Consider the following 25,033-nt stretch of genomic DNA (forward strand, 5'->3'; position numbering starts at 1 on the left):
TCCTGTCTTGTTAATTATAACCATTCTGACCGGAGTGAGGTGATATCTCATTGTAGTTTTGATTTGCATTTCCCTGATAGCTAATGATGTTGAATATCTTTTCATATGCCTGTTGGCCATCCATATATCTTCTTTGGAGAAATCTCTGTTGAGATCTTTTGCCCATTTTTTAACTGGATTGTTGGTTTTTTGTTATTGAGATGCATGAGTTCTTTGTATCTTTTGGATATTAACCCCTTATCTGATATATGTCATGCAAATAATCTTCTCCCAATTGTTAGGTTGTCTTTTCATTTTGTTGATGGTTTCCTTTGCTGTGCAGAAGCTTTTTAGTTTGATGTAGTCCCATTTGTTCATTTTTTCTTTTGTTTCCCTTGCACGGTCACATATGGTACTTGAAAATATGCTACTAACACCAGTGTCAAAGAGCGTACTGCCTATGTTTTCTTCTAGAAGTTTCATGGTTTCGGATCTTACATTAAAGTTTTCAATCCATTTTGAGTTGATTTTTGTGCGTGGTGTAAGGTAATGGTCTACTTTCATTCTTTTGCATGGGGCTGTCCAGTTTTCCCAACACCATTTATGGAAGAGACTCTCCTTTCTCCATTGTATGCTCTTGGCTCCCTTGTCGAAAATTAGCTGTCCGTATATGTGTGGGTTCATATACATGTATTTTTTTCTTAATCATTTCAAAGTAAATTGCAGTCGTTGTGAAACTTTACATTTAAATTCTTCAGTCTGCATCTCCCTTAGACCTGCGCTGGCATAGGGCATTGTTATATATAACCATAATGCCATAATCACACCTAATAAAATTAATAAACGTTCTCTAGGGTAACCTAATATCCAGTCCATATTCATATTTCCCTATTGTCTTAGTACTGTTTTTTTCCTTTCCAAATCAGTACCAAGCTAATGACTCTTGTTCTATTTATTCCACCTTTCAATTGTCTTTTGATCCAGAACAGCTCCCATCCCACCCTACAGTTTTTGTTTTTGGTGTTTCTCATAACATTGACCTATTGAAGAGACCAGGCCAGTTGTATAATATAATTTTTCTGATTTTTCCCCTATGATGTTGTTCAATATATTTCCTAATATATTTTTATTATCCTTTTCATTGCTTTAAGTGTAAAGTATACCCATTTTGGCCAATTTAGAAAATACTGCTTAAAGATAAAAATATAAATAGTTCATAATCTCATCATCTAGTGATAACTACAGTTAACATTTTGGTATTTTTCATTATACAGACTTAAAAAATAGTTTAGATCATCCTGATTATGTAATTAATGTTTTATTAATTTCTCTTTGAACATAATTTTAAATGGCATACGTACTGTTACAGTTGAACTCATGTTTACCTAAATTTCCCAATATTGCTGGACATTTACATTCCCATTGGTCTTTCTCAATTATAAATTAAACTATGATGAGCAGTCTTTTGAATAAAGATTTGATTATATTTCTGATTTTTTTCTTATAAATTCTTACAAGTGGAATTTCTGGGTCAAGATATATGAATATTTTAAAGGTTTACTAAATTGCTTTTCATAAAGAAAGCAGTTTCATAATTTTCTCTCCTGTCAGCAGTGTATGAAAACATCTTTCTCCATACTCTCTTGTCATGTTGTAAATATTCATTTGTTTTATCATTTATTTGCTAATTTGATGGAGATATTTCAACATTGTTTTGAAGGGTTGATTTTTTTTACCATATTAGTTCAAATTAGTCTTGAAGTGTTTTCTGCCTGTAGTTTAAGCTGTACCATTCTCTGCTCATGTTTATTTCTTATTGTCTCAAGACACAATCTACTGCTCTGGTAATATTGATATCCTTCTCATTGCCTTGCTTTCGTAGACTTTGTCTACCCTCTGAGGTCTAGCACAAATTCCACTGTTTCATTCTTCCACCTTTTATTGATACTTCCTCTCTTTTGATTTTCTATAGCCCTTCAATCTATACCATATTGTTGGCACCAAGTCAAATCTAATTCAGATGTGCTATATCACTAGTGCATCATACGTTTGACTTCCTCAAACTGACTCCTCATTTTTCTGATAATTTAGAATAAAATCACACTTATTTTGGTGTAAATATCACATTCAATCACCATTTTGCATCCAGTGACTTTTAAACACCCTTTTGTCTCCAGTCACTTAAAACTCCTAACACTTTCCTCATAGGACTTGTTAAGACCTCTGGTCTTCTGGTATTTTTTTCTTTTGAGGAAGGTTAGCCCTGAGCTAACATCTGCCGCCAATCCCCCTCTTTTTGCTGAGTAAGATTGGCCCTGAGCTAACATCTGTGCCCATCGTCCTTTACTTTATATGTGGGGCACCTGCCACAGCATGGCTTGATAAGTGGTGTGTAGGTCTGAACCCTGGGCTGCTGAAGTAGAGTGCGTGAACTTAACCACTATGCCACTAGCCCAGCCCTTGGTGTGTGTGTGTTTTTTTAAATCTTAATTATATCAATGATCTGCCTTGTAAGTTCTTCCCCAGCTTTCGATTTGAGAAACTTGGAATCTATCTCATACCAGTTTTTTCTGGGAAAGATAGATCGAATGTTACAAGTCCAGGTTATGCATCATTTATGAGCTTTGTTTTATCATTCTCAAGGTGAGCTGAATTACCACTGAGTAATGTTTATTTTTCTCTCAATATCATAATTAAGAAAAAATATTCCTTTTTAAGCCTATGATATTTTAGTCATATCTAAGTTATTGGAATTTGTATAAAAATGTGTTTTAAACCATCTGGGATTTGCTTATTAACATCAGTCTTTGAAATTGAGGTACCATGATTATATTCTCTAAAAACAGGATATTAAAAGGCAGTGTGGGGGCCCAGCGTGGTGGTCTAGTGGTTAGGTTGGTGTGCTCTGCTTGAGTGGCCCAGGGTTTGCCGGTTCAGATTCTGGGTGCGGACCTACATGCCACTCATCAAGCCATGCTGAACCAGTAAAGGAAAGAAAGAAAAGGAGATATTTAATTAAAGTAGGAAGTCTTGATTGATCTTGATCTTGGGTGGAAGCAGTCTACATTCATGTCTCCTATTTCTGTTCCTCATTAATTTGATTCGGAGGTCTCCAGTGTCTGAATAGGACCAGATGTCAGGTGGATCCTTCTGTAGCTGTAGATGCATACCCAAGGTTCATGTCCCTAAAGTTTAGCTGCCATCTGGGTAGTAAGGAGGACCTGGTATACCTCCTTCCAAGGAGGTGCAGGTCGATCTTTGTTCCTAGTGATTCCAAATCAGAAGGGTAGGAGAAAACTGGAAACATTGGTTTGGAGAGTCGTAGCCAGATGTTTGAGGAAGCTAGAATAATTCAGGATCTAGTGCAGTTTACAGGTATATAACAAAAACTCAGAGACAATTAACAGGATTAGAATCCAATATCTACAAAGGTGCAAACATAACTTTTCTATAATTACTCCCATTTTTTACCAAAGGTAATCACAGTAAAACTGTTTTATTTCCATTAAACTTGTCCTGATTATTTCCCTAAGTTCAGTAAGAATAGTGATTGACCATATAAGCTCTTTTTAAGACTGCTTTGCTGGAACTTTTCATAAGGTATTTCAGATTAAACTTTTAAAAACTTCTTGAGGCCAGGAAGCCAAGCTAAGGACTCGCCATCAGATTTTGCCTGCGATACCTGTAGTTTAGGTGAATTCCTGTCAGCCAAAGCCTTGGTAATATATCCACTGTTTCCAATTTTGTCTTATTACAAGAAGAACCGAATTCCTATTGAACTGATGCAAAGAACTGTCATGAAAATAACACAAAAGTTTCTGAATTTTGTAAGGATTGGGGAGGGAGAAAAATTAAATATTTCATCTTTACCAAATTGCTGTAAATTATAGATAGCTTAAGAGAAAAGATTTCCTTAAATCTGGAAAAACAAAATATTAAGGAACCAGCAATGTTTCAGACAAAAAGTTATACAAATTCAATGATTCTCTTCAGTTCATTTAGTCCTATGTGGTTAATATTTGTTCAGAAGAAATACTTGTTCTGCTTGAATCCAATTTTTCCATTAGTTCTAGAAATTCTTATCAGTATCAGTTTTATAATCTTACAGTTATCATTGACCTGTACTTGTCAAAGTCCTTTCCATGAATCTCCTTCAAAGATGAAGCATTTTTGCAGGAATGCTGTTGCAGGAGCATCAAACAATAACTCTCTGTGAGTGACAAAGACTTAAAAATGGCCATGGTTAAGTGTCTGATGAGGGTTCATTATAGTGGAATTGACAAAGAAATTTGGTTATTTCTATGACACAACATTTTAAGATAACTGTTATACCAAGACATATCATATTTCCAGAAATCAGATTTCACACAATTTCTGGAACACTTAAAACATATATCTACACAAATATAACAAAAAGAAGGCTTAATATTACTTCTTGTTTGACAATGCTTCCCATGTAATTTAACATATTAAATAAATTTAATGAGTATAACATCTCTCTTTTTATAGGTAGAGAGAATAATTCATTTGTGATTTTCCAAGGGCTCTCTGGAAAATCCCAAAGTTATTTCAAGGTCAAAAAGACTTCATTTAAGGGGCTGGCCCCATGGCTGAGTGGTTAAGTTCGAGTGCTCTGCTTCGGCGGCCCACGGTTTCGCTAGTTCACATCCTAGGTGCGGACATGGCACTGCTCATCAAACCATGCTGAGGTGGCATCCCACATGCCACAACTAGAAGGACCTACAACTAAAAATACACAACTATGTACTGGGGGGCTTTGGGAGAAAAAGGAAAAAAAAAATCTTTAAAAAAAAAGACTTTATTTGGAATTCGATTCTTTTGGGGGGCGGTGAAGTTTGTCAAAGATATGAAAAGATCTTAAAAACATTTGGTCAATTAGGATCATAGGTCACTGTGAAACAATACTTGGTTATCTGTTTAACTATAAATTAGAGACTTTGCAGGCAAGTAAAGAATGTTAAGCAGTTGTAAAGGAAAAAGTAAGAAAGAAAGAAACCTTATCTCTTTTAATAGAGAAGACTCCTGTTTTCTTAAGAGATTAGACCCTGTTGATAAATATAATGTGAAGCAGAGCAAATCATTTTGGTAAGACACAAAACCTCTGCTATCCAAGCAGATTACTTAAAAGGTAAAGGAAAACTTTTCACAATATCTTATCAAGAGCAGACCAGTAGTCCAAGAAAACTTTGTCCTTTTAACAGAGAGAAAATCAAATTCTAGTTTTGCACCAGCTTACTTTTGACATTAAAGCTCATTTTTGTTTTACATATATAAATTTATTTTAATCTTAGCCAGCTTGATCACATGCAAAATTCCTTCTCCAAGATTCCTTTTTCACAAACCTTCTACAACCTTCTTTTTTACTTTCAGATTTTGTCCTCTGTTTTTCCTCTTTCCCATTCTGAAATAACCAGCATCATTTTAGGACAAAATTTCTTTCTTTTCTTTCAACTATATGCATCTCTATCCCTCATACCTTCTCTTACCAGAAACACATATCCTACTTTCCTTGCATATAGAGATATTTCCCTTATTATTTCTAGTAGCTTTAAACAATTGTGAATGGTCTATTACTGGCAAATTTATGAATACATTTCATAATTCCTAAAAGTATATTTTTCTCCTAGTAAAATTTCCAGTGTGCACAAAACACATGTTTACCAATAGACCCGAATACCTTTAGTTCCTCTGTAAAGGAAGCCAAAAAGAGATAAACCTATCTTTAGTAATGTTTCAGTATTTTATTTTTATTTTGTTTGGAGATGCTCTAGATAGTTAATGAATTTAGCTTATTAACCTTATTTAACTTAACTTGGTAAAACTTTAAGGTTTCATGTAACCAAAAGATTTTGGAAATTTTTGCTGGAAAGTTCACCTAGAAACTCTTAGTCCCTTTACATCTATTTAAATCATTTGTTCTTAACAATTATGTTTAGATTACCTATAAAAACTTCATTAGACTTTAATCAAAGTCAGTCATCATCCTAAGTTATTTTTCTGGCTGACAAATTTTGTAATAGAAATAACATGAATTTAGTTGATTAGTAAACTCAGGTAGATAAAAGTATTATATTTAATGCTGATTACTTTAAAGACATGCCTGTTTTAATTAAGCCCACAACTTTAAGCTATTCTTCATTTACTTAAGGTTCATCTTAGGTCAGATGAACTTGAAAAAACATTTGGGTTGTTTTTATATTTCTAAAAATTTTAGGAATCTTTAATTCGTGTAAGTGCTTAATTTTCTTTAAGCCAATTAAATAGAGCTCTTTACAAGTTAATTTTGGCACTACCATGTAGAGGTAGAAAAATCCCACACATCTACAAATTTCCACATTCACACACACACATATACATATGTACACGTATCAACACACAGATGCAAACAGAGAGCTTATTATAGCTTCTAAAATTTTAGCCATGTATCAGGTAGAATAATACAAAACTCACTACTTATAAAAGAAATTGGATCTAAATTGTGTTTCTGGCAGATGGAATAAGTTAAGGTGACCAACTCAGATTGCTAAAGCTTTCTACTAAAATTTCTGAAGACAATTAATGTTTTTGTCATTTGCTTAAGTTTCAAATAACCTTTCCCCTTTTGTTTTCCTTCTGGTAAGAATTACCTCCCTGAAGTTTGCATTTCAAACAGATGGGCTAGATAAGAGTTTCTGGAGAAGACCAAGTAGAACATTTACAGAGAAAGAATGCAAGTTCCTCCAAGAAGGACTTTGAAGTGTTTCCTAGCGCCAGAATTTTTACAATACCTACAAGTCTGTTGAGATTAATAGGGGAGGTTTTGGGATTGGTAAAAAAGAACTGATGAGTTTCTAGAGCTGCATTTCTGGTTTTGCAAAGATTTGTAAGATAAGGATAGTTGCTTTTAATTCCTCACAAAATTGAGTTGCAAACTAAATGATATCATAGTGTGACCCACCCATCCAACCACATTATCTTCAGTTTCCTTTTTTGTATCAGGGAGAAGATTTCCAACTAAGATGGAAATCAAAAGATTTTTATGTTTTGAATTTAGAGCGGTTTGTCTTTGGAATGTTTTAGTAAATGCTTCCACAAAGATTTTAAAAGGTTTTTCTTTCCCTCTTGGTAGATATTTTATTTTACCTTAGGGCAGATGGCCTTAGAAATTTTTCTTTTTCCTATCATGCTGTGCAGTTTTCAGCCAGAGCAAACAACAGATCTTTCTGGCAATATTGAACAGCCCCCATTGGATATAAGAGCAATCTCCAAAGAGCGTGCAAAGAATACTACCTCCCCAAGATCCAGTGTCACTCCTGTAGGGAAAGAACACATTTCCTCTACCCACTCTGGATCCCTCTGGCCAAACAACGAATTAAATTCACATGAGACAGAATAACAGGAGAAAATTAAACAAAGCTTTATAACATGTATACATGGGAGAGGCTAAGGAAAACTGAGCTACTCGCCAAAATGGCGGAAGCTCTCACCTTAAATACCACCCTCAGCTAAAGACAAAGGAGGATGTTGGGGGTAGGGGGAGTGAGTTATGGGAGATCACCAGAAAAGCAAAGTAAAGAAGAGTAAGATTATTATGCAGGTTTAAGTCCTTGCCTTCTCCATTGATAAGAGTTTCTAAGGATAAGGTCATCCCCCCTTCTTCCTGGTATAGAGAGGGAGACACCTTTACAGATGGAGATGTCCTTTACAAATGTAAATGTCTCTTAACAAAGGATAACTAATTCTACTTTTCAGAGTTTCTCTCATGTCTGCAGTTTTTAAAAGTAACCAGCCCAAAATAATCTTCATGCCAAAGAGAGGTATTTTGGGGTGGCCAATTCCAGTCTCTCACACTCCCAAAGATAGCCCCCAAAAAGAACTGACAACATGTGTGTCCTTGGCAGGCAGAAAGCCAAGCTAAGTTCATAAAACACAAAACAAGTCAAGCAAGAAGGCAGTGGCTATCCCTGAGAGAGAATGGATCAATAACTAGTGGATCTGGATTTGAAAAGGAAGGAACAGTATGAAATTTTGTTTTCTTCTCTTGGCTGTGCGCTACCAGTAGAGATTTTAGAGAGTTGACTCTGGTAAGAATTCTCATCCTTCACTAGCCTTTGCCAGTTTTCCCAGGATCCCCTCTATAGGTTCTTGAATCTGACAGAATTTGGCAAGGTTTTTCATTAATTTTAACTTTAGTTTCCTTTAGCTGTTTAAAGGAATAGCATAACAGTTTATTAGAAGATACTTCAGAATGTTGTCAACTCCGGGAGGGGCCCATATGGGATCCCTCATGAGAGTACAAATGAGGGCATTTGAGTTGCTGTTGAAGAATTTGCTTAGGGCCTTTGAGGATAATCTCTTTTCCAGTGTCCCAGTTGATTACAATTGAGACATTGATCCCTGGGCCAGCATTTTGATGATGGACCCCTAGGAGGTATAATAGGGGAGGCCTAGGTGTTCTTCTAGATACCTTTTGTGTCTTTAATTTTTCATTAGTCGTTTGTAACAAAACTTTCAATGAAGCTGTTTTGGAATCTTGAAACCTTTTGGAAGCTTCTATATACCAATTAAAATAGGTATCCCATTCTGTTTCTTTGATTTGGGAACTTTTGTATTTAAGTACACTTCTTAAATAAGTGATCTTGTCTAATTGGAACATTCTCCATGATGGCCATTATAATTCTCGGTTGTTTTTAGTAAGATTTTGCCATTTTTCTAGATATGTATAGCTTCTGGGAATGCAGTTCTTAGAGAGAAAGTAAGCAGGTGTGCTGGAAGGTGGTGTGCTCAGTTCTTTGGAATTTAAGGATTTATTTATTTATTCATTCATTTATAATTTTTTGTTTTATTTATTTATCTTTTGGCTAAGGCTTTTGGTTTCTCAGAGCCAAACTAATACCTAAAAGAGATGTACCAATAGGTTTGGAATTGTGTGAGGTTTTACGCTGTACCTCATTGTGTGGAAATTTTATTGAGTTTGGTGGGTGCTCTATTGTCAATCTAACTCATTCCGTAACCAACTTATGGGAGTCTTTGGGTTAGGTGGTGAGCATTCTAACAGCTTTTAAAATGCTTGATCTGTGCCCACCAATTTTTATGGCTTTTTGGCTTCTGACATTCCCATTAGTAATAGCCTTTATCTACACAAAACAAGACAGACAAACATGAGCACCTTAACACACCAGTAGTAACTAAGAGATATCACTGTGGCCTGGCCAAGAGAAGGCCCTGGATATATCACCGGGAGTTCCCAACATGGAACCTGGGAGTGGGTAAAGGATTGAATCAGCAGAACTCCACAAATGTGGACTCTGGGCTGGAGTTCCACACAATGGGGAACTCTAGAGTGGAATATCAGCACTTCCCAAAGTGGAATCTGGGGACAGAACCAAGGGTTGGGGTTTTCCACTTAAATGGGGGAACTGGGGTCTGAACTACTAACACTTCCCAAAAGGAGCTTGACACAAAGAGGACGGAGCTCAGAACTGAGAGGAACTTACCTACACCCTTTGGAAATGCTGAGAAAGGTAGGGAACTCAAAGGGCTCATGGGTACCATGTCTGTGTTTCTTGTTGTCTCCGAAGTCGTCAGAAGTCTCTTTTGGTCCTGTCGCTGCCACCAAATCTTGTAAAAAATGAAATTTAATTGAATAAATTTGAAGATCAAATTGGCGTTATTCAATAATTCACGAGTCAAGCAGCATCCCTTCTAGCAAATAGAAAGGAGCTCCAAGGAGCTGTACAAAATGGAAGACTTTTATAGGCAGGGGGAGGTGGGGCGAGGAAGTTCAAAAAGTAGATTGTTTCAGGCAGGGTCACCTTCCTTTGGGGGAAGGTGGGGTCTGTCAGGCAGATTACCTCACTATTGCTGACCAGATAATTCCTGATTGACTGGTTAAAGGTCACATTCCTGGGAGAGATTAAAATTGCAGTTAGGTTGGGTATTAAGTCTTGGTTTGCTGATGTGGGGTTTAGCACAAATGACTCCATTTTGGGCCTGTTTTTTCTTTCTTAACACTGGGAACCTCATGTAATTGGGATCATACAATATTCATCCTTTTGTGACTGGTTTATTTCACTTATTAGCATGACATCTCCATGGTTCATCCACGTTTTAGCATGTGTCAAAATTTCCTTACTTTTTAAGGCTAAATAAAATTTCATTCTGTTTGTTTACCACATTTTGTTTATTCATTCGTCCATTGATGGACATATGGGTTGCTTCTGCCTTTTGGCTATTGTGAATAATGCTGCTATGAACATGGTTATACAAATATCTATTCGAGTTCCTGCTTTCACTACTTTTGGATATATACCCAGAAGTGGAATTACGGGCTCACAGGATAATTCTATATTTAATTTTTTGAGGACTTGCCATCCTATTTCTCATAGTGGCTGCACCATTTTACATTTCCACCAGCAGTGTACAACAATTCTGATTTCTCCACAATCTTGTCAACACTTGCTATTTTCTTTGTTTTTTGTTCTTATTTGGATAATGGCCATCCTAAATAGCCATGGGTTAGCTGGTATCTCATCGTGGTTTTGATTTGGGTTCCCCTAATGACTGGTGATGTTAAGCATCTTTTCATGTACTTATTGGCCATTTGTATGTCTTTGGAGAAATGTCTGTTCAAGTCCTTTGCCCCTGTTTGGTGAAGACCTTTTGAGTGATGGTGTCAGAGAAGCTATTAATATGATGGTAAACTAACTAGGATCATGCTAGATGGGATTAAACTTGTTGAAAAGAAAACCACAAGTCAGATGTGGACATCTTGTATGGTTGTCTCTCACTGCCTCAGTTGCACTTTATCACTTTTAAGTCGTGGGTTTTTCCTTTTTTTAAAATAAAAGAGATAACAAATGTGCTATGTATCCAACTTAGTGAATTAGGGAAAAAAGTAAAGGGAGCTAAGGGAGGTAACAACAGAAATAATTTATAAACTAGAAAATGGTAGAATAAATAATTGCAAGAACTGGTTTTTATTAAAAAGTTAAGAAATAGGGAAGTTGTCAAGAATTAGAGCAAGAAAAATAACAGACCTAGAGTTAGAATCAGAAAACATGGACCATATCAAAAATAGGGACTTTTAAAATTAGAATTCTATGCTCAGATGTATGATAAATATGTAAATCTCAATGTGATGATGCTATATGGCTGAGTGGCATTTTGTTTTGTATACTTGTGATCAAATATGGTTATTTTATTTTAGTTGTCCAGTAGTTCTTTCTTTTTAGAAAAATTCCTTGATATTTCATTCAACTTAATTTTTAGCATAAAATTTTCTCATTGTGTGTGTGTAAGTAGACATCATATACACACGTTTGGTAAGTAAGTTTAATTCAATTGTAAAGACTTAAGAGAACAGACATTTATGTGGCAAAACTTTGCAGAGAATAATTTCATTAGTGTTCTTCCCCAATTAGACTTTCAAGAAAACACTGATTACCAAAACTGTCAAAGTTGTATAATAAGAATAGGAAAATGTGAGGATAGACTATTCTTATATATTTGCTGAATTCTATCATTGGCATCAAACAGCTATGCTTCTTAAGGCCAAATTTGAATTTAATGATTGATTTGGTTTTCCTCCTTTAAATCATGTGTCAGTGACTATATGTGGATTATATAATGTGAGTTTCAGTGATATAATAAATTGTACCCATGGAATAGCAGACATAATGGATAATGTTTTTAATGTGAGGAATTTAGTCCATCTTTAAAATCACTACAAATAAGTAGTAATATGAAAGTAGTATTAAAAGGTATTGCTTTCCTTCCTTTTTCTAACAGGGACAACATATTTCATTAGCACCTATTCAAAAGCTTGAAGAAGCTCTCTATGAATACCAACCACTGCAAATAGAGACATGTGGACCACAAGTTCCTGAGCTTGAGATGCTAGGACGACTTGGGTAAGTGCCCAAAAGAACTTCTCATTGAGGAGCTGATGTTTAGGGCTTTGTTGGTACTGTTTTTAACTGACACATTAGCATTCTTAGATTTTGAGTTTATAGAACTTTGTTCTTTTGTAATAAATGAATGGTGTTTAATACTAAGTTGATGAATTATTTTTTCTATGGTCTTGTTAGGTCTTCTGAGATTGAGATTGGATTGTATTATTTCCCTTCTAAGGCTGTCCTTGGCAGCCTTACTGAAGTAGCTGTTCATTTTCAGCTCACTGTGTGTGTTTTTAGAAATAGAGGCTTAATTTAGTCAGTAGTAAACCAGTAAAAATATGAGAGTTGAGCTCCTTGCCATGAAAAAGAAGAGATTTACTCACTGCTGTCTATAGTGAAACTGTATTTATGAGAAATGAGCCACAAAATATATTTTGTCAAAAGGTATAATGTAGGTTGGCCCAGTGGCTCAAAAGCCATATTATATGTGTCAATTTTGGAAATTAACCTGGGATCTTGGCTTTTGTGAGTGATGCAGATGATCATAGTCTGTCTCGGGCATAAGTGGATATTTGTATACTTGAAGGCAAAGACTTTGTTGGATGGAGCAAATCATATTTTGATCTGGTGCCTCAATCAAAACTATTGAATGAAAAGATGATGCAGAAACCCTTGTTTATTAACACAATAAAATAGTGTAAAGAAAATAATGGGTACAATGAGACTAAGTAATTAAAAAGTAATAAAAAAAAGACCACAACAGCAAAAATAAGATCGATGAAACAGATAATAAAACTTACACGCATCTTCAAAACCAAAACCAAAATCTTGAACACGATGTATAGTATTTTACATATGAACATGAAGGCTCCCAGGTCAAATTACTATTAAAATGATAGATCATTTACTTATCTGCTATTTGGTAGATCTTAAGATTTTCTTTAGTTCTATATTCTCTTAAAGTCCTACAACCTCACACACATCTAGGGCAGGAGCGAGAACACAACAGAGGAGCGACGGTGGAAACCGGTGACCAGAACCCTATCTAAACCCCCTGCAATTACTCCTAAACGCAGAGGGAAACTTTGGAGTTGCACACCTGAGCCCGCGGGGAGAGTCTCTCCCCGCCATTGGCGGGGAGACCCAGCCTGGTGCTCGGGGCGCCCGGAGGGTCCCAGAGAGAGACACGGAGGGCAAGGAGATCTCCCAGCTGCCGTTGCCCACCCCGTGGGACTAGGGATTGCCGGAGATCTCGGAGAGGACCGGGGCCGGGGGAATTTTCAAAGGCCGGTTCTGCGACCCGGAGGGGAAGCGCCGGAGCTCCGCCCGGGCAGCAGACAAAACTCTCTGTCTGCCGTTAGCAGAGGGGCCACGCTGAGCATTCAGGGCTCCCGGCAGAGGCCCGGAGAGAAGCCCTGAGGGCGGGGCGACCCCCAGCTGCCGTTGCCCGACCCGTGGGTCTAGGGATTGCCGGAGATCTCGGAGAGGACCGGGGCTGGGGGAACTTTCAAAGGCCGGTTTTGCGACCCGGAGGGGAAGCGCCGGACCTCCGCTGGGGCAGCAGACAAAACTCTCTGTCTGCCGTTAGCAGAGGGGCCACGCTGAGCATTCACGGCTCCGGGAGAGGCCCGGAGAGAATCCCAGAGGGCGGGGCGACCCCCAGCTGCCGTTGCCCGCCCCGTGGGGCTAGGGATTGCCAGAGATCTCGGAGAGGACCGGGGCGGGGGGAACTTTCAAAGGCCGGTTCTGCGACCCGGAGGGGAAGCGCCGGAGCTCCGCCCGGGCAGCAGACAAAACTCTCTGTCTGTCGTTAGCAGAGGGGCCACGCTGAGCATTCACGGCTCCGGGAGAGGCCTGGAGAGAATCCCAGAGGGCGGGGCGACCCCCAGCTGCCGTTGCCCACCCCGTGAGGCTAGGGATTGCCGGAGATCTCAGAGAGGACTGGGGCTGGAGAGAGTTCCAGAGACCCAGCTTAGTAGCCTAGGGGGAAACCCTACAGGCTCACAGCAGCCTTAGGGAAAGCCTCTGCACAGCACCAGTAGAAGGCACCCAGCCGCCAGCCACAAGGCTGGAAGACCCCAGGGCAAAAGCAGCATAGCTAGGTGTACTAACCACAGACTGTAGAAGATGCCAATAGCTCTCCTGCGACCCATAGAGGACAAGTGAGATTTGGTGGGTGCCGACAGCAACGGAGCGACAAATATAAGTGATCCCACCCCTGGCCGCTGGAAAAGCCCATAACACCGTTGCAGACCCCAAGGAGAGAGCACATCTAGGTGGGCTGCAACAGTAGGCACCTGCAGCCTGAAGCCCCCCTGTGAGGGCCCCCACGGCAGAGGAGGGAATCCAAAGGGCCACTCTGGCTACGAAGAGGGGCCCAGGCCCAGTTAGCAACTACGGACAGGGTTCCTGGTTGGTGAAATATAAACAGCTGCTCCTCCCACCGCAGCAGCTGAAACAAGTGAAAGGAGCAACTAAACTCTATCTCCATGCGGAGGCACAAATCAACAACATCAAGCAATATGAAAAAATACATTAAATCTCCAGAACAGAAAGAAAGCAACAAATACACAGAAAACAATCCCAAAGAAAATGAGATATATAACCTAAATGACGATGACTTCAAAACAGCCATCATTAAGATTCTCAATGAGTTAAGAGAGAATTCTGACTGACAACTCAACGAGTTCAGGAGCTATGTCACAAAAGAGTTTGATACGATAAAGAAGAACCAAACAGAAATATTGGAAATGAACACAATAGAGGAGATTAAGAAAAATCTAGATGCTCTGAACAATAGGGCCGATAATATGGAGGAAAGAATTAGCAATTTGGAAGATGGCAATATAGAATTGTTGCAGGCAGAGGAGGAGAGAGAAGCAAGACTTAAAAGAAATGAAGAAACTCTCCGAGAATTATCAGACACAATTAGGAGATGCAACGTAAGGATTATAGGTATTCCAGAGGGAGAAGAGAAGGAGAAAGGGGCAGAAAACCTATTCAAAGAAATAATGGCTGAGAACTTCCCAAATCTGGTGAGGGAGATGGATCTTCAGGTGACAGAAGCCAATAGATCTCCAAACTTTATCAATGCAAGAAGACCCACTCCATGGCATATAGTAGTGAAGCTAGCAAAAGTCAACGACAAGGAGAAAATATTAAGGACAGCCAGGCAAAAGAAACTAACCTACAAAGGAACCCCCATCAGGCTATCAGCAGATTTCTCAGCAGAAACTTTACAGGCTAGAAGAGAGTGGAATGATATATTCAAAAATCTGAAGGACAAAAATCTACAGCCGAGAATTCTCTACCCAGTGAAAATATCCTTCAAATACGATGGAGAAATAAAAACTTTCCCAGATAAACAAAAATTAAGGGAGTTCATTGCCACAAAACCTCCTCTTCAGGAAATCCTCAGGAAAACCCTCATTCCTGAAAAATCCAAAAAAGGAAAGGGGCTACAAAACCAAGAGCAGAGGAGATAAGTAGAAGGACAACAACAGAGAGTAGCAGCTCTACATCAGAACAGATTAAACCATGGGACGAGAAACAAAGGAAACTGAAGAAAACCGGAAAACAAGACACAAAATGGGAGTGGTAGGCCCCCACGTCTCAATAATCACTCTAAATGTAAATGGATTGAACTCCCCAATCAAAAGACACAGAGTGGCAGGATGGATCAAAGAACAAGATCCAACAATATGCTGCCTCCAGGAAACACACCTCAGCCCCAAAGACAAACACAGACTCAGAGTGAAGGGATGGAGAACAATACTCCAAGCTAATAATGAACAAAAGAAAGCAGGTGTCGCTATACTAATATCAGACAAGGTAGATTTCAAAGCAAAACAGATAAAGAAAGATAAAGAGGGACAGTATATAATGATAAAAGGGACTCTCCACCAAGAAGACATAACACTTATAAATATATACGCACCCAACACAGGAGCACCAAAATTTGTAAAGCAACTCTTAATAGAACTAAAAGAAGACATCAACAACAATACAATAATAGTAGGGGACCTCAACACACCATTGACACCAATGGACAGAACATCCAGACAGAAAATCAACAAGGAAATAATAGAATTAAATGAAAAATTAGACCAGATGGACTTAATAGATATATATAGAACACTTCATCCAAAAACAGCAGGTTACACATTCTTCTCAAGTGCACATGGAACATTCTCAAGGATTGACCATATTTTGGGAACCAAAGCAAACATCAATAAATACAAGAGTTGAAATAATATCAAGCATCTTTTCTGATCATAACGCTATTAAACTAGAAATCAACTACAAGAAAAAAGCAGAGAAAGGTGCAAAAATGTGGAGACTAAACAACACGCTTCTCAACAAACAATGGATCATTGAAGAAATTAAAGAAGAAATCAAATATTATCTGGAGACAAATGAAAATGAGAACACGACATACCAAATCATTTGGGATGCAGCAAAAGCAGTCCTAAGAGGGAAATTCATCGCAATACAGGCTCACCTCACTAAACAAGAAAAAGCTCTTTTAAGCAACCTCAAACGACACCTAACGGAACTAGAAAAAGAAGAACAAACAAAGCCCAGAGTCAGTAGAAGGAGGGAAATAATAAAAATAAGAGCAGAAATAAACGATATTGAAACAAAAAAGACAATAGAAAGGATCAATGAAACAAAGAGTTGGTTCTTCGAAAGAATTAACAAAATTGACAAACCCCTAGCCAGACTCACCAAGAAAAGAAGAGAGAAAGCGCAAATTAATAAAATCAGGAATGACAGAGGAGAAATCACAACAGATACCAATGAAATACAAGAGATCATAAGAGAATACTATGAAAAACTATATGCCAACAAATTGAACAACTTGGAAGAAATGGACAAATTCCTAGACTCCTACAATCTCCCCAAACTGAATCAGGAAGAAATGGAGAATCTGAATAGACCAATCACAAGTAAGGAAATAGAAACGGTAATCAAAAACCTCCCCAAAAACAAGAGTCCAGGACCAGACGGCTTCTCTGGAGAATTCTACCAAACATTCAAAGAAGACTTAATACCTATTCTCCTCAAACTGTTCCAGAAAATTGAGAAAGATGGAGAACTCCCTAACACATTCTATGAAGCCAACATCACTCTGATCCCCAAACCTGACAAGGACAACACAAAGAAGGAGAACTACAGGCCGATATCAATGATGAACATAGATGCAAAAATCCTCAACAAAATTTTGGCAAACCGATTACAGCAATACATCAAAAAGATTATACACCATGATCAAGTGGGATTTATACCAGGGACACAGGGATGGTTCAACATCCGCAAGTCAATCAACATGATACACTACATCAACAAAATGAAAAACAAAAACCACATGATCATCTCAATAGATGCAGAGAAAGCATTCGACAAGATCCAACACCCATTTATGATAAAAACCCTCAGTAAAATGGGTATAGAAGGAAAGTACCTCAACATAATAAAGGCCATATATGATAGACCCACAGCCAACATCATACTCAATGGACAAAAGTTGAAAGCCATCCCTCTGAAGACAGGAACAAGACAAGGGTGCCCACTTTCACCACTCCTATTCAACATAGTACTGGAGGTGCTGGCCAGAGCAATTCGGCAGGAAAAAAAAATAAAAGGAATCCAAATAGGTAACGAAGAAGTAAAACTCGCGTTGTTTGCAGACGACATGATCTTATACATAGAAAACCCCAAAGAATCCACAGAAAAACTATTAGAAATAATCAACAACTACAGCAAAGTTGCAGGGTATAAAATTAACGTGCATAAATCAGTAGCATTTCTATACACTAACAATAAACTAACAGAAAAAGAACTCAAGAACTCTATCCCATTCACAATCGCAACGAAAAGAATAAAATACCTTGGGATAAACTTAACCAAGGAAGTGAAGGATCTATACAATGAAAACTACAAGACTTTCTTGAAAGAAATAGGCGATGACATAAAGAGATGGAAAAACATTCCTTGCACATGGATTGGAAGAATAAACATAGTTAAAATGTCCATACTACCTAAAGCAATATACAGATTCAGTGCTATCCCAATCAGAATCCCAAGAACATTCTTCACAGAAATTGAACAAACAATCCTAAAATTCATATGGGGCAGCAAAAGACCACGAATTGCTAAAGCAATCCTGAGCAAGAAAAACAAAGCCGGCGGAATCACAACCCCCGATTTCAAAACATACTACAAAGCTACAGTGATCAAAACAGCATGGTACTGGTACAAAAACAGGTCCACAGATCAATGGAACAGAATTGAAAGCCCAGAGATAAAACCACACATCTATGGACAGCTAATCTTCGACAAAGGAGCAGAGGGCCTACAATGGAGAAAAGAAAGTCTCTTCAACAAATGGTGCTGGGAAAACTGGACAGCCACATGCAAAAGACTGAAAATCGACCATTCTTTTTCACCACACACCAAAATAAACTCAAAATGGATCAAAGACCTAAAGATTAGGCCTGAGACAATAAGTCTTTTGGAAGAGAATATAGGCAGTACACTCTTTGACATCAGTTTCAAAAGAATCTTTTCGGACACTGTAACTCCTCAGTTGAGGGAAACAATAGAAAGAATAAACAAATGGGACTTCATCAGACTAAAGAGCTTCTTCAAGGCAAGGGAAAACAGGATTGAAACAAAGAAACAGCTCACTAATTGGGCAAAAATATTTACAAGCCACTTATCCGACAAAGGGTTAATCTCCATAATATACAAAGAACTCACACTGCTTAACAACAAAAAAACAAACAACCCGATCAAAAAATGGGCAGAGGACATGAACAGACATTTCTCCAAAGAAGATATGAATATGGCCAATAGACACATGAAAAGATGTTCCTCATCGCTAATCATCAGGGAAATGCAAATCAAAACTACACTAAGATATCACCTTACCCCCGTTAGATTGGCAAAAACATCCAAAACCAAGAACGACAAATGTTGGAGAGGTTGTGGAGAAAGAGGAACCCTCATACACTGTTGGTGGGAATGCAAACTGGTACAGCCACTATGGAAAACAGTATGGAGATTTCTCAAAAAGTTAAAAATAGAAATACCCTATGTCCCAGCCATCCCATTACTGGGTATCTATCCTAAGAACCTGATATCAGAAATCTCAAGAGTCCGTTGCACCCCTATGTTCATCGCAGCATTATTTACAATAGCCAAGACGTGGAACCAGCCTACATGCCCAGAAACTGATGATTGGATAAAGAAGATGTGGTATATATACACAATGGAATACTACTCAGCCATAAAAAAAGACGAAATTGGCCCATTCACAACAATGTGAATGGACCTCGAGGGCATTATGTTAAGCGAAATAAGTCAGTCAGAGAAAGACGAACTCTATATGACTCCACTCATAGGTGGAAATTAGTATATTGAGAAGGAGATCTGATCGGTGGTTACCAGGGAAAAGGGGGGGTGGGGGGAGGGTACGGAGGGGGAAGTGGTGTACCCACAACATGACTAACAAAAATGTACAACTGAAATGTCACAAGCTTGTAATCCATCATAACATTAATAAAAAAAAAAAAAAAAAATTCCTACCGCCTCCAAGCATGAAGCTGTGGGGATGTGAAACAAAGCCTAAAACCTCTTTTGAGTTTGAGAGAAAAATTTATTAAATAATTGGTCTAAATGCTAAAATTAAAGCTTGAGAAGAAAGGCAATATTGGGTTTTATGATATAAAAAGTTATAAGTGATATAGACATTTTGATTTCTTATCTCTTACTGGGTTAGCGAGAGCCAGAATTTTGTATCTCTAAAATGCATTTTCTTAAAATCTTTGCTTTTAATGTCAACAAAGGCAAAGTATTTAAAATAGTACTCCTCTCTTGTAGAGTTTAGCATTTTCCAATAATTTTGTCATCAAAATTGCATTAGAAAGATCATGGAAATGGCCATACATAATAACAATGCACAAGTAAAATGTAAGACAATAATTAGTACAAAGAATAGGAAGAGGGAAAAAATTGTGCTACTATAGTATTCTTACACTAGACATGAAGTGGTATAAAAATATCTGGAGATAGGCTGTGATAAGTTAAAGACAGGTTTAGTATAAACCTTAGAGCAACTACTAAAAATGTAAAACAAAGAGGGATAGTCAAGAAGTCAATGGGGGAGAAAATAATGAGATCATAAAAAACAATCCATTAATGAAAAGGACAGGAAAAGAGGGAGGCAAAAAATAAAGAAATGGGATAATTAGGAAACAAGTAGCATGTTTGTAGGTTTAATCTTAACTATTTTGGTAATTATATTAAATGTAAATGTTCTAAACCAGCACTATCCTATAAAACTTTCTGAAATGATGGAAATATTCTATGTCTGTGCTGTCCAATGTAGTAGCTACCAGTTACATGTTTCTACTGAGCACTTGAATGTGCCTAATGCAGTTGAAGAATTGAAATTTAAATTTTATTCAGTTTAATTTAAATAACCACATATGGCTAGTGGCTGCCGTATTGGATAGCACAGTTCTCAATACTCTAAATAATAGGCGGAGATTGCCAGATTGGATTTAAAAAGCCAGATTTATACTATATGTTTTCTACAAGGATCTGGCATTATATATAAAGATATAATTTCTCTGAGCTTTAAAAGTTTCTCTAAACTTCTTGGGTCTATAATTCATTGTTTGTTTTAAAGATTGGTACCTGAGCTAACATCTGTTGCCAATCTTTTTTCCCCTTCTTTTCGCCCAAAACTCCCCAGTACATAGTTGTATATTCTAGTTGTAGGTCCTTCTGGTTCTGCTGTGTGGCACACCACCTCAGCATGGCCTGATGAGCGGCACCATGTCCACACCCAGGATCCAAACCAGCAAAACCCTGGGTGGCCAAAGCGGAGGGTGCGAACTTAACCACTGGGCCACAGGGCCGGCCCCTTTGATTTGTTGTTTTTATTTTGTAAATATCTCAACCATTATCTCTTCACAGATTTATTCTCCCCCCTTTTCTCTCTGTTTTCACTCTAAGACTCTGATTTCACATATGTTAGACTTTTTGGTATTGTTTTACAGTTCTTGGATGCTCTGTTTTGTGTTTTTCAGTCTTTTCTTAAATTTGTGTTTCCAAAGTTTGGAAAATTTCTCTTGTTCTATCTTCAAGTTCACTTATTCTTCTTTGTGTCCCTTCTGCTGCTAAGCCCATCAAAGAAATTCTTTGTGATATTGTGTTTTTGTATCTAACATTTCCATTTCACTCCCTTTTGTAATTTTCATCTCTGCTGCAATTTCCTGTTTATACGTTATCCATCTTTTCCCCTAGATCCTTTAATTTATTGATCATCTTATTTTAAAGTGCCTCTTTGATAGTTCCAACCTCTCTGAGTCTGGTTCTGTTGACTATTTTATGTCTTAATGGTAGATTTGTTTTTCATGCTTTCTTGTGTTGATCGTAATTATTGTTTGAATATTGGATGTTCTGTGCAACAGAACTATAGTGACTGAGGTAAATAATATTTATGCCCAGAAATATTTATGTCCCTTTTCTGTCAGATCATTAGTGTAGGGAGTTTAGTATTAAGCATGTCGTTTGATCTCAGTTTGGGTTTTGTTGTTGCTCTGGTTCTTCCAGTCATGGTCTGTTGCCACTTGTGCCTAGTAAGAGGCCTGGAGTGCTGGAGGGATTTTCTTAGTCTTCTTGGTCTACCCTCAGCTTTCAGCAGGGTCTGCAAGGGGGTTGCACAGAGGGTTCTCTCTTGGTATCCCTCACAAGCAGTAAACTGCTCTTGCTTTTTACTTTAAATAAGTTGTGTGGTGGGTTCAAGGGGTTTCTTAGTTCTCCTGTTCCAGCCTTAGTCTTAGGAGGTTGTGTGTGCTGGAGCCTCAGGGTGGTGCTTTCTCAGTGTACCTGTCTCTTTCCCAGAGGAAGACACCTTCTGTCTCCTACTTTAGGATGCAGGTGGGCAGCAGCTGGAGAGCTTTCTTTAATCATTGACTATCTAGAATACAGTTAGTTCCAGAAGTCTAGAAGTAGACTTTTGTCTCACTCAACAAAGACTGTTCATACGTTCTACATCCACAACAGTTAAGAAGGCAAATTGCTCTGATTACAGATAAATCTGTATGTATTTCAAGCAATAGACCTTGACCGCAATAGTTTCTTTTAGCCATCTGTGGCTAAGTAGTGGAGGAATTTCTAGATCATCAATGATGACATCAGAATTGCTAAAGAAACATTGACTTTTTCTTGATGTAGAACTATTTATCTACTGAAATAGAACATACCTCACACTTTCCTTCTCTTCAGCCTTCTACCTTGAGAAAGGGATTGAATTCCTTACAGATGCTTTTACATTTTGGAGCTGAGATTAGCTCCAAGTGGTCTCTTTGGTGATATGTTATGACCACATCCTTAAACATTTGCCAAAATAAATCCTAAATTGAATTCTTATGCTACTAGTTCATTTTATTCTCTGAAATTATTATTTGTAACTATATGCTTTCCTATTTTTTTCTTATTACTCTAGATCTAAGAATATATTTTTTCCTAATCTAATTTTCAGAAACATTTAGAGAGAAACTGAAGAAGTTGCTCTGTGAAGTGACTTTTCAAAGAATGATTTGATATTCTCGAAGGTGCTGCTCTTGAGGTACAGGGAATATAAACTTCAGTTGACTTGAAGGTATAATAGTTACACATCTGTCCTAAGAATTGTCTACATCTTTCTGGAAGATTGCATCTAATAAGCCCCAGTTATCCCTTTACAATTGGCTGTCCCCCTTCCCCCAGTCCTCTAGCTTCTAGTCTTCTCTCTTTTCTTTTTCTATTACAATAAAATTTCTATTTTATATTATGTTACCCTACAGAGGAACAAGTTCAGGTTCTCTAGAGGCAAATAGAGACTAAGTTTCTCGTTTCCAGTCTCTTATTTCTGCTTTGAAATCTATATGACATAATGAGGTTAAGAATAGTACACTTTATATATTCACTTTAGTTGGTGCAAAACTGTGGATGCAGGCACTTTCAAAATAATTTTAATCATATATTTTTGGGAGTGGATGCCATAAGGTTTTGGAGGTATTGTGTCTCCAAAGAACTACGTTTTGTCGTTATGTATTTTGATAAAGGATGATATCAAAAGTACATTGCCATGAGATTTTAGGTGGTTTTTACTGAAATCTTTTCTAAATTTAGTTAAACTTGAGAAGTGGATAAAGAATAAATGAAAATTTCTCATTCAGGAGGGTAATTATGAATATATTATTATAGTTCAAGTGGCACTGGCAGTAACCTTCTCAAGGCAATATGTAAACATGTTTTATTAATTCTGTGCCAGTGGGAGCAAGCATTGGGAAAACTTAACTGCTAATTGAAATTCCCCAGACTACGGCTTTAGTGGTTAATCTAGTAAAGTCTCGTTGATTGGCACCATGAGACTGTCTTTTTAATAATCAACTGGCTTTCTAGTTAATATTTTACTACCTTCCACCCAAAGAAGAGTTATTCCTTTAACTGATATAAATTATGAGCATTTATTAGTTTTATTCATCAATCTCAATATTCATCTATTTAAATAGATAAAAGTGATTTATTTAATATGAACTGTTCATTTGTGAGCCCATTGTAGGAATAAGGAAAAACTGTTGTTTTATAAGATAAAATATGATCTTTAAGCAAAATGCATATTTTTCAGTTATCCTTATTTATGAATTTAAATGAAGCCATTTGCTACAAAAATTCTGTAGAATAAAATTTTAATCTTCATTTCCTGTAGAACATTTCTGTATGTTTCTTTGTGGTGGAGTGCTGTAGCCAAATTGACATGTTCATTTCTGTCTCTTCTGTTAACTGATATAAGTTCTGTGCTATTAATTATGCTAGCTTTGGAAAATAGATTTAAACTATGATGGTTTAATATTTTGAGTCCTTCCTCACTAGATGCTAAGAATCAGTAATGAAAAAAATTGTGGTAGTAGTGATAGTATTGAATTAACTCAGCAACTAGAACCTGATGCTAATCAGAAGAAAGTCTCTTGTTTGATCTCCATCAGCACCTGTCAGTTTTGTTTTCTTGTGTGGTCGTAGACTAGGTTGGCAAAAACCAATCTGCTGAGCAAAAGTAACTGACTGGTTATAGCGAAAGTAACTGACCTGTGGCAAAGCAATTAATAGTGTTCATTTTTGAGGGAATAGGGTAGGGTATAGTCCTCCCAAAATAGAAGATGCACCTTCACAGTAACCTTGGAGACACTTTTCATGACCATTTTTTTGTTCTTAAAAAGTCGGTAAATTGGAACTTTATCTGCCAAGAATTTGAGAGGAGATGTTGAATGCACTCTAACAAATGTTTTATTATAACGCTGTCTTTGTCTCCTGTCTTAAGCCCTTCCTTACTGTTGCCAGAGAAAACTTTTTTTTAAAGATTTTATTTTTCCTTTTTCTCCCAAAGACCCCCGGTACATAGTTGTGTATTTTCAGTTGTGGGTCCATCTAGTTGTGGCATGTGGGATGCCGCTTCAGCATGGCTTGATGAGTGGTGCCATGTCCGCACCCAGGATTCGAACTGGTGAAACACTGGGCCGCCGAAGTAGAGCGTGCTGACTTAACCATTACTCGGCTATGGGGCCGGCCCCCAGAGAAAACTTTCTAATTTGTCAGTCTGGTTATGTCTCTCTATTATTAATATCCTTCAGTGGCTCATCATCACCTACATAATCTGACCCCATCTACCTTATGGCCGTAGATCCTGCCCTTCTCATACTTGGTGGTTTTTAAGAACCTCGTGGTGTCTCTCAGATTTTTGTGCCATTGCATGTGCTGTTTCGTTTCCTTAGGAAGCTCTTGGCCTTTATATTTGTGGCACAGTCCCCCCAGTAAGTTCTTTCCCTTTTTTCCTCCCTATGCGTGAATTGTCTGTTTTTGCTGTTTGCCCTATTTTCTATTGGGGTAGTTTTGTTTTCCTTATTTATTTATATGAGTCAGCTGTATAGTAAGACTATTAACTCTTGAAATTTTAGTTTTATTTTTTTATTCTTATTTGTTTATGATGTGAAGTAGTTTTATTCTCTGAGCAGTAAGATATATTGATGATGTCCTGTTAATTTTCCATTGTTCTTCTACTTAGGATGTTCTAAACTAACACAAAACTTTGTTTTTATTTATAT

The 25,033-nt window shown here is 37.5% G+C and overlaps 1 protein-coding gene across 1 annotated transcript in view; it reads left to right on the plus strand.

Moving 5' to 3' along the window:
• MNAT1 (MNAT1 component of CDK activating kinase) overlaps window positions 1–25,033 on the plus strand; it is a 222,433-nt gene that overhangs the window by 120,093 nt on the left and 77,307 nt on the right. Inside the window, exon 7 of the mRNA XM_044773700.2 lies at window positions 11,770–11,891. Within this exon, the coding sequence (XP_044629635.1) occupies window positions 11,770–11,891 (122 nt within the window). The remainder of the gene's footprint in view (window positions 1–11,769; window positions 11,892–25,033) is intronic.

Source organism: Equus asinus, chromosome 7 (genome assembly GCF_041296235.1).
Source record: "Equus asinus isolate D_3611 breed Donkey chromosome 7, EquAss-T2T_v2, whole genome shotgun sequence".
Classification (NCBI taxonomy): domain Eukaryota; kingdom Metazoa; phylum Chordata; class Mammalia; order Perissodactyla; family Equidae; genus Equus; species Equus asinus.